Genomic DNA, 10,351 nt, shown 5'->3' on the forward strand with positions numbered 1-10,351 from the left:
TTATCTGAATAACATTTTATTGGACACACGTTAAGCTGAAAACCTAACCAGGGATAGGTTGTTTTTGCTTAGACAGTGGGGAACAATACATAAAGAGCTTTCACTTTCCTTGAGTGGTGTTAATCAATGGCAGGAGTTGAGGGCACTAAGAAGGCTGGTGGCCAAAAAAATGTAAGCAGCTGCTGGAGAAAGGGAATCCCCCAATGAACAGAGGATAGGGTGCAAGAGGGTTTTCCTTTCTGCACGCTGGTGTGCTGCTCTAGTTAACTTTTTCCTTTTTTGCATTGTCACCCAATAAAGAGCACAAACTGCACTGCAAACCTCCCCAAAGTCATCAACAGCAGAGTGTCAGACTTTGCAAACTGGTAACAAACAGCTCCTGAACTCGCATTCACACAAGTCCTTTCTCTGCAGGTTGGCTCTCCCTCAGCCTGCATTGCCTTGCTTCCTCCTCTCCCCAACCCAAAATTTTTTCTGTTTTTTTGTTTCATTGCTTCATAACAGACACATGACATTTTGTTGTTTGGGCTACATGCACATTCATCTTTCTAACTGCACATATTAACATGAATGTATTTACCTTCTTAATTACACTTTTGCTTTGCCTTTACATATCACTCTTCTCAGCTTTTGTCTACAGGGCTGAGCAAGTGACTCTTTGCCCAGGGTTAGCTATTTTACAGCAGCCAACTTGCTTTCACTTTATATTCCCCTAACACTGTGGCTTCTTGCTTTTAAACGTTCAGCCTGCCCAAAAAAGCATCCATACAAATGTTCACTCATACAGATACAGAGAGAGCAATACAAACCATGATTTAATTCACTGGTGCTGATGCTGTTACTGGTTAAAGTTGTTGCATGAGACACGCAACACAGGCAGCACAGCTGAAGGGTCTGCAAGAGAAAAAAAGAGAGAAAAGGGAGTGTTGGGCGAGATATACTTGATAAGAGAAGGCAGAAAGACAAGGCACCAGAGACAGTGCAGCAACCTGGAATGAAAGTACACTAGGCGATTGCAAAAGAAAGTGCTCTCGACCTGCCTTTACAGTGCTTCCAAGCCACGGGAGGGTCGGGAACTGCATGGAGCTGCCGCTGAGAATCGCAACAGGTAACGTCCAGACGACGAGCAGGAGACAGCCCATGTTCCGCCGCGCACCTGGCCTGCTACCTGCTCCCGGGAGCGTGCGGCGGGCCGGCCGCGATCCCCCGCATGGTCACCTGGGCTCTGCCCCGCCGCAGCCCCCGCCGTGCGCGGCGGCGGAGCCCATGGAGCGGCGCCCAGGTGAGCGCGCGCCGCCGCCGCGCGCGCTTTAACCCGCCGCCGCCGCCGCGGGGCAGCGCTGCCTCCGGCGCCGCGTCTCGGCGCGGCCGCCGCCCGGGGGGCGCCGCGGAGCGGAGCGGAGCGGAGCGGGCGGGACCAACGGGGAGGCGGCGGGGCCGCGGCCGGGGCCGGGCGCCGGCGGGCAGCGACACGCGGCTCGGCCGCGGCGCGGGAGGCGGCGCCGCGCCGGGCACCTGGGAGGGGGCGGCGGGAGCGCGGGGCCCCGGCGCTGGGCACCTGCGGGCGCGGCCGAGCGGGCGGGAACCCTCCCCCGGGCGCAGGTGGGGCCGGCGCGGAGAGGGGAGCAGAGCCCGAAGGAGCAGGGCTCCGGGCAGGCTCCCGCACCTCCACGGGAAGGCGGCAAGTGGTGGGAGAGGGAGCAGAGCCGAGCACCAGCCAGCCGGCTCGCGAAGCACCAGACAGCGCTGGAGCTTTCCATTATTTTGCACGGCAGCTTCAAGAAAAAAAAAAAAAAAAAAAAAAAAGGAAAAAAAGGAAAGAAAAAAAAAGGAAATGGAGCATAACGATTAATTTGCCTGGGGGTGAAATGCAGCAGTGACAGCCAAGACCAGTTCAGTACTGAACGCTGATGTCCATAAAGGAGCTGACTTTCACACAGCGGCTTACAGGTCCGGAGCCAAATGCAGCACCAGGTTCTAGTCTCTACTAATCTAGTCTATGCTATCGGGTTACACTTTCCCTTCCACAGAAAACTTCAGTGAAGGATGAAAGATCTAAATAATCTGAAAGGAAACTGAAGTACTGAAGCTAATGGGACCAGTCCAGGCGGGAAATCAATACAGAACTTGTTTCTGATGTTTTTGGCGCACTTAAGAGAAGTGTCCCTCACCTCGCGATCTCCCTTTTGTGCGGGAGAGCTTTCCAGGGCCTGCGCGGCTCCGGGCAATCTCATGCAAAATCTCCCTTGTTCAAATGTCGCACCACGAAAATACACAGTCACTGCGTCAACCTCGTGTGCCCCGCTGCTCCAGCTGGCACGCCAGCCGGAGAGCGCTGGGGACCCGAGGTGAGCCAGAGCCCCCGCCTCCAGCGTCCGCATTAAGCCATCGGGGCCTTGGTAACAAGTTTGAGGCAGTGGGCTGGAGAGACAGATCAGAGATATTTCCCTTTCTAAAGCATTTCCTGTCTATAAACATTAAATGACTTCCCAGGTGTGGAGTTTCTCCTTCACCTCTCTATTTTCCAGTGGTTTTATGTTATCACGTTGCTGAATATATTATGATAAAGTTTCAAGATCTTTTTGTAATAGTGTATCTGTCACCTCCTACTGAGCCTATTCAAAAGAAATAGCTGGCTACAAGTTTACTATGGTCCCAGTGGAGCAAAACACATAAAACATGCTCTGCATTGGAGACAACAGGAGAAAAGCATACAACTACAGGGCTGTAGTTTTACTATCAGCCTTCAACACCCTGAACAGATAGCCTTGATTGTTTTCTGTAGACTACTTGGCTGTGAAGTTTGACATTTTATTTGCTGTGAGGGGAGGGAAGTAAATACAGTTTTCTAGCCATTACAAGAATTGATTAAAAACAAACAACTTTCATCATAAACCTAGCAGCACCACTGAAGGGAGTTTTGCTCTTGATTTCTGTGGAGCTAAAATTTCACCCTGGGGATTTGCATTTTCTGAGTGTGATCAAAGAAGAAGAAAAAAAAAGTGATATTGCTTTGCGTGACTATAAATGACATGTGTCCAAATTTGAGTTGGCATTAGGCCGGGGTCCCCAACCTTCCTTGGCCTGTAGGCAGCAACATCGATCAGTTAGCGTGCTCAGACAACATCACACTTTGCTCCCTGAGTCAATCAAGATCACAGCAGTGATGGTCATAAACATCAGAGAATCCTGCAGGCAGCTCCTTACCATGTGCAAACACAGTCACCATGCAAACACTGCAGAAATGAAGCTCCATGCTAAGCCGTGAGGTAAACAAGGCACTCTCAGGCCTTTATTCCCCCCAACACACACACACTTCCTAGTCACTTCCACCTCAGATCACAAGCTAGTGTATAAGCCCTTCAGAGACGATCACTACCACCCTACGGTCTGTTCCTGGACTCATCTTTATTCTCCCCGAGCTGTCAGGTTGGATGCTGCTAACACTAACATGATCAGTTTTGTCATGTTTTCAGTAGATCATTTTCTTCCATTTTTCTCCCTTACTTGTTTGTATCCACTTACTGTATTTGTATTCTACCTACATGAGAAACTGTTACAAGTGGGTGCAAGAAACTTGGGAGCCACAGTGGATGGCTCTCATGCTTAGGCAGCACTGACCTAGAGATAGTACCTTTCTTGGGGAGGGATCCCCAGCACAGGGCAAAGAGATGCCTCTGTGTACCCTGACCCTGGAAGTCAGAATTTCTCCCACATCTAATGGGAGGAGTAGGGTTTATGCTGCTCTGCACCAGTAGGTAACTAATACTTCACTTCCATCACCACATGGACCTTGGCCATGGCATAGCCTGAGGTCCTCCTTGTGCTCTGGACAGATCGTTCCTGGGTGAAGAGTGTCTATTCATACTGTCTTGTGAAAAAATGTAGAGTGTTCTTACACTTGCCAGCTTATCAAAGAAAATTATTTTTAATACCTATTTTTTCTAATATTGCCTCTTTCTTCTCTCATGAATTTCTGCAGACATTTTTTCCCAAGAACCAGGCTATCATGGCTGTAGTGATAAAGAGCTCTAGCCACACACACAGAACTCACATTTTTGTTAACATGACTGACAGGCATGCAGAAGAAATAAGCCCTGAATAAAAATGCCATCATGTTTGTTTTGGCTTCTTTGTTAGAGCAAATTCTTTATCATGAGAGACATTTGTGACCACTGAGTAGAGATGAATGAATGATTCACAGAAATCGGTTGTCTGACAGCTATCGCCTTTCGGTCTAGATTGTTTTTCCAGATACATTTGTATTAGCAACCAATTTGAATTATCTATACTATATTTATACCATTTATGATTAGAGCTCCACTGGGAGCACAGTATTTCAAATGGCAAAAAAGGAGCACTGAGGGCTACCTAAGTCACCTGGTATTGAGTAAATATGAAGAACAGAGCCAGCATTTGCTAACTCAGCAGTCAGTTTCTACAGCCACCCATTCCCAATTGACTATTTCTATGATTATTTCTTACTGGGAGACATACTTGTTGGAGACACACATGTTCAAGCCACACGGGAGCACTCTGCACTACTCTTCCAGGTCGCCCTCTACACTCCCTTTGTGTTTGTCTCATGGAATTGTTTTATTCTTGTGAAGCACTGGAGCCCTTTGGCTTCAGTTGCAGTGATGAGTCAAAATCCATGCGGTGAAACTTCATGGAAACCTCTTTACAAAAGAAACTGATCCCCTTTAAAATGAGCTGATAGTTTTCAAGGCCTATCAAGTTCACCTACTGTTTTTCCCTAGCTGATGTAGGCTACAAAGTGGAGTAACTCTAGTTCTGTTCATTACTGAACTCAATTGTTGAGGAGGCTTTTCTTTCCCATTGTATCTTTTATTCCATAATCTCAAGGCAATTCATAAATGTATATAATTTTTCTGCAGAATTCAGCAACGGGTACTCAGTTCTAGCATGACAAAACCCCTCCTCCAGCAAAATGAACATCTTAAAAAACATCTTGTGGAAGGATACACACAGATTAAGTGTAGAGGGAGGGCTGTGGTAATCTGGTACCAAATTACTATTGTACGGCTATTCTCACATTGCCTAAACTGACTCAGTACCATGTAGCTAAAGAAGATGCCAGATCCCTTCAGCTGGAACAAATGATCATAGCTCCTCTGTTTGCCTCATTTACAAAATCTGAGAAATTGGTCCAGTGTATCTTTCTTGCCAGAAAGATCCCTTGTGCAGAAGGGAGGCGTTAAACACAGCGAGCTCATGGCCTACACCTCTGCCACAGGCAGCACCTCAGATACGGCATGTGGGCACAGCTCGAATATGACACATCCTAACTGACTTTCCATGATCTGAGGACACTCCGGCCAGCTTCCCCTCCAGATGGACTCGCATTAACTTCAACACTTGCTCTGAGCAGGTTCACAGAGCACTAGCGAGGGTTGTGATGCCTGCTAACAGCACATCTACTCCTATGCAATATTCTTTCCTCCCTCCTCGCATTTCAAAGGCTGCTCTCAGAAAAGGAAACAATGAGGACTTCTTGTTCATTTCTGTGAAACCTGAAGGAATAGAAAACGCTAGTCCAGCGTGTTCCCAAAAGTACATACAAAGTGTATTTCTGCATATCTAACCTCTGTACAGTTTATAATATGAGCGACCGTAATAAAGTTGCTTTTACATGGTAACATTCTTCAGTGACAAGTGCAGCATGGCCTATACCATGTCAATGGCTACCCTGCTTACACAAAACTGTGTTTCAGCTGACATGGAAACTGGATAAGTAGCAAAAACATTTGCTGCTGACTTAGTGTGGTTCCTCCATTAATTCATGTTCCTTGCAGGCCTGAAAGTTCATATAATAAAATTCCACCGTCTCCCCAGGTTCTATATTAAAATCTACTTTCTACAGAAGCCTCAAAATGTGGTGTTGGGACTGAAGTTATTTCCTCGAATGAGCTCTAAACCCACAGTTTTCAGATTGCATCCTATAAATTCTGTCAAACTCCATACAATATAAAGTAATTTCTGTGGAACAGGTTTTCACCACCATTTACAGTAATATTTTCTGTCAATAATCCTCTAAATTCATTTTACATAGCTTTTTAATCATAGCTACTGGAAAGGGAGCTTGATCCAGCATTCCTGTTGTACCCTGACTCCCAATGAAATCAAAGAAATAATGTTTACATTCTTCCTCACCCAATTTGCACATAGCACTCGGCTGCTATAGTCCCAAATAAATGCTTTTGATTGCAAATATTAAACACAATTTTCTGCTTACATGCATTTCTCTGTATTGCACAGCATGTCCATCCTAATTTGATTAGTTCTACACATTTATTTGTGCTAGCTGGACATCCTACTTTCTGGCACGGAGTATGAAGTTCCAGCTATCCTGCTGACTTGTTACTATTGTACTTGCCCTATGCTGCTACACAACAGATTTGGGCTCAAGAGCAGAACTAAAACCACCTCCACACTGGGTGCTTACAGCTGACATATAGAAACTTCACAGAGCAATGTTCTGCATTTCTCTCACATTGAGTGCTGTAGGCTAATGCTTAGATTTTAGGAGAGATTAACTGACTTGCATTTCCAGTGTCACCAGAAATTTTAAAAGGGAGGAGGGGAGACTAAGGAAGCAAAAAAGACAACCTAAAAACTCGGCAAATAGCATTCATTTGGCTGGGGTCCAAATGTCACAAGCTGCTGCCACAGTGTCCCGACACAGTCTGTGGTTGAAAAGTGAACAAGAGGAAGCTGAAGCTCAGGACATGGGGGCTCTGTCACACTCCCAGACCAAAATTATATAAAAATGTCCATCACTAATAAAAGAAAAATAAAAGCTGTCATTGTGGGTGGCCCAACTAAGACTTTGCAAGCAGTGCATTTTAGAAGAGTTTTCCTGGAAACTTGCCAAGTGTAATTAAAGAACAGGTACCTTCAAACTCACAGAACTCTAATAAAAACAATTATACAGTTTATAGTGTTGTGCACGTGCCAAAATTTGTATTTATACAATGGATCAAAAATGGCATAGGAGAAACCGTGCAGTCCAGCAGGTTCAAAGATCCACTTTGAAAATGCTTTTCATAAATACCGATTTGCACTATACCCGGAAGGCAGTGTAGCCTATGGAGTCACAAAGATATATTTAAAATGCCTGCAAATTACTTCTAAGACACTAGTATTGGTTTCAGACATAGTTTGGCATAATGTGTGAGAGGGAAAGCCCAGTTTCTGTTACAGCCAGCCAGCATCTGCATCCCAGAAAAAGATAAACCAGGCCAAGAAAGAAAATCCATATGGAAGTTTCAACTTCTTTTTTTCCACTACAGGAATGTATGAGGTTACTCCACCCCCAAACCAAATGGCATTGAGGCAAAATGGTACCTCATACATTTCTTATTGGTTCTTCTTTTCATGCCTGTAAACAAAATGCACTTGTTTCATCCAGCAGAGGCTAGAAGTTTTTCTTTTCTCTTCTGTTCCTAGCAGTTCTGCTTCTTCTCCCTCAAGTTTGATATATTATCTTCCTTTTTGATTTTATTTCTGAATTAGAAAGATAATTTCTGCTGACCTGACTTGTTCCTTTTCCATCATAGCTACAAGTGCCAGCATCAGTTTGGGATGCCTTGTAAGATAAAATCTATGATGAGGATTTTCCTGCTTGCATCCAGTTAGCTTTGGGGGGAATCTGAGACCTGTGATGAAAATTTCAAGTGCACTTTGGGAAATTAATTTTCCAAAGTACTCAGAATCCACAGCTCCACTTGAGGTCAATAGGAGCGGAACCTGCTCAGTGTTTCTGAATATGCATCCCTATATTCTTTTGAACAACATATTCCAAGAATATTGCTGGAAAGATTTAGTCTCCAGTTCTCTTTCCATGTGTTTCCTCTTTTATTTGGTACTAATTTCATGGGCCAAGCAAGGAAGAAAATTGGCTTATCTCTCCTCTGAATTTCATTATTTGCAGATTTTTTTAATACAAGATAATGCTTCTTTGGCTGGCTCCTGAGATTCCTCTATTAAAAACTTCCCCCCCTTTTCACATCAATGAGCCTTTGTTACTTCAGCTTTCTTGCTGGGAGCACAGATTGCAAAGAAGTTTGTGAGCCTGTTCAGTTCCTTGTGCATAACAGCTGTAGTGTACCCACAATACATTGTTTTATCTCTTTTCATTAAGTACCAGCCTGTTTTCTCTGAAAGTTAGGTACTTCTGATTCTGTGTATGTTCATCTTCCCTTTGCAGTTGTTTGCCCAGACCCACCATCTTCATCTCCTTCTCACACAAAATGGACATTTCAGTGGGAATTTTAACTACAGCTTGGCAATCAAGCACAAAAATGTCTCCTAAAGAATGATGGAGCTGTTCCATATCTGCTATTACATGAGAGGGCTTACAGCATCATGTAATACTATACAAAGGAGGCGTTGTCTAATAAATCTGCATATTCTATTTGCTGTGTACTGAAAGACTTCAAACTCTTATTGTGACAATACTGCGATTTGTGTTAGACATTGGAAAGTTGCATATTTTTTTTTGAGGACCAGATTCCCATTATTGTATGCTATTTTACACCACAATAGCAGCAAACAATCACTTTACAGCTTCGTATAAGAGTATTAACTTTAAATATTTAACTTGTTTTATTCTTCTTTAATGAGAAAAACACGGCCTTGTTATACTTCCCTTTTATTTTCTGCAAAGAGGGATATTTTTTACCACTATTTTTCTTCCAGAAGATGACGATAACATAAGAAGAATATGGTAGTAGTAGTTGTACAGGACCCCTTGAGTAAAGTGCTGAACGCACGTAGAATAGAAAATTGGTCCCTATCCCAAGAGCTCAGCTTACAGTTTTTAATTTAGCACAGCCTTCCTTTGCATTCCTAATTTGCAAACAAAACTATTGCCTGACTGTGGTGTTGATTTCCAAAGTGATTTCAGTGTGTTGAGGAGCTGACCAGTTGTTTTACAAACTCAGTGTTGCACTGGTTGCTGTGACAACATTTAATAATATCTTACTGTGTGTGTGTACTGAGTGAAAAGTGTTTGATTTTGCCTATTTTCTATAGAACTGGATGTTGGGAAAAAGAATGAAATCATTTTAGGCTGTACGCCTGTAAAATTGAAATTAACAGCCTTTCTTCATCTGATTAACAGCCTTTCTTCATCTGAATTCAGTAAGGGTACAGCAGAACCTTACGGTTGTAACTCTGAACTCGCATATTAAGGCAAGCGCTCTAGTGGGGCAAGAATGTAAAGGAGGGCTAAAGAACAAGTATTTTTTAGGTATATTCCCATAAGGAAAATTCCATTCATGCAGGATAAAACCCTACTCAGGAAATACTTATCTATGTGTCTGATGTTATGTATGTGCATGCTTGGAGGTGCCACAGTGAATCTGCTGTTGTTTTGCTCCATGGATGAGGTCTTTAAGAGGTTAACATTAATAAAAATGATTTCATGACCTTTTCAATCATTTCACTTTTAATGAGAAGAGGTTTTTTACCTTGGATTTAAACGAGATTTAAACCTTCTTCTTGGCAATGCAGACACTGCAACATTGTGCTAGAGCGTGATAACTGGAAACCGAAACTCATTAGTCTGTTTGAGGGTGACCCGATTATTTTTTTCCTATGCTCACAGGATAATTTTACTGAGTTGCATCTAGCAGCAAGTTACGCACTGACTCCAGCTCTGCCAGGCTGGGTAGGCACCGCACACTGCCCTCATGATATGAAACTAGTAGTGACTGAGTGATGTATAGTGGGATATAGACAGTATCTTTCAGAGGACTGGAAGGTATCGTATGTCTGGGACTTAGCTACAGTGAAGCACAAATTATTTGTAGTATGGACACACACCGAAGTCTACAACTTGAGTTACCTTGGCCTACTTCCATGATCCAAAGTAAAATGGAAAGCAAACAAACAATGTGACAAGTAAAACATGAATAAGATTGTCAAACGCTTAATTTTAATGACCTATAGTAATCTAAAAAAAATTTTTTTTCAGGACTTCTCTTTTGTGTCAGTTTAATTCGATATATATATATTATTTTGCTCATTTGCAATCACATAACACTAGGTGTGTCAAGAGCGGCAAAGCATAAATGTTGTTCCTATGAGTAAACAGTGCTATTTGCAGCCATTGCAATCTGAGGAAAACAGGCAGTTTATTAAGTATTTCTTTTCCAGATATCTTTTTTCCTGAAACCTGCCTCATCACAGTATGCAGACAATGTGATCTGAAAGCATACAGTTTTGGATGCGGGCCAGCCATCTGGGAATCCTTTGCAAGTACCTGGAATAGGCCGAAGGTAGGGCATAGGGAGGTGAGCAGCTTCCAGATTCTACCTGCAAGCTC

General features: G+C 43.6%; 1 protein-coding gene across 1 annotated transcript in view; it reads right to left on the minus strand.

The window, feature by feature from the left end:
* ADAMTS18 (ADAM metallopeptidase with thrombospondin type 1 motif 18) overlaps positions 1-1,142 on the minus strand; it is a 79,199-nt gene extending 78,057 nt beyond the window's left edge. The window contains exons 1-2 of the mRNA XM_062586239.1: positions 1,041-1,142; positions 810-894 (exon numbers count right to left, since the gene is read on the minus strand). Of these exons, the coding sequence (XP_062442223.1) occupies positions 810-894; positions 1,041-1,142 (187 nt within the window). The remainder of the gene's footprint in view (positions 1-809; positions 895-1,040) is intronic.
* Between the last annotated feature and the right edge of the window lie 9,209 nt (positions 1,143-10,351).

The sequence above is a fragment of the Rhea pennata genome, chromosome 13 (genome assembly GCF_028389875.1).
Source record: "Rhea pennata isolate bPtePen1 chromosome 13, bPtePen1.pri, whole genome shotgun sequence".
NCBI lineage: Eukaryota > Metazoa > Chordata > Aves > Rheiformes > Rheidae > Rhea > Rhea pennata.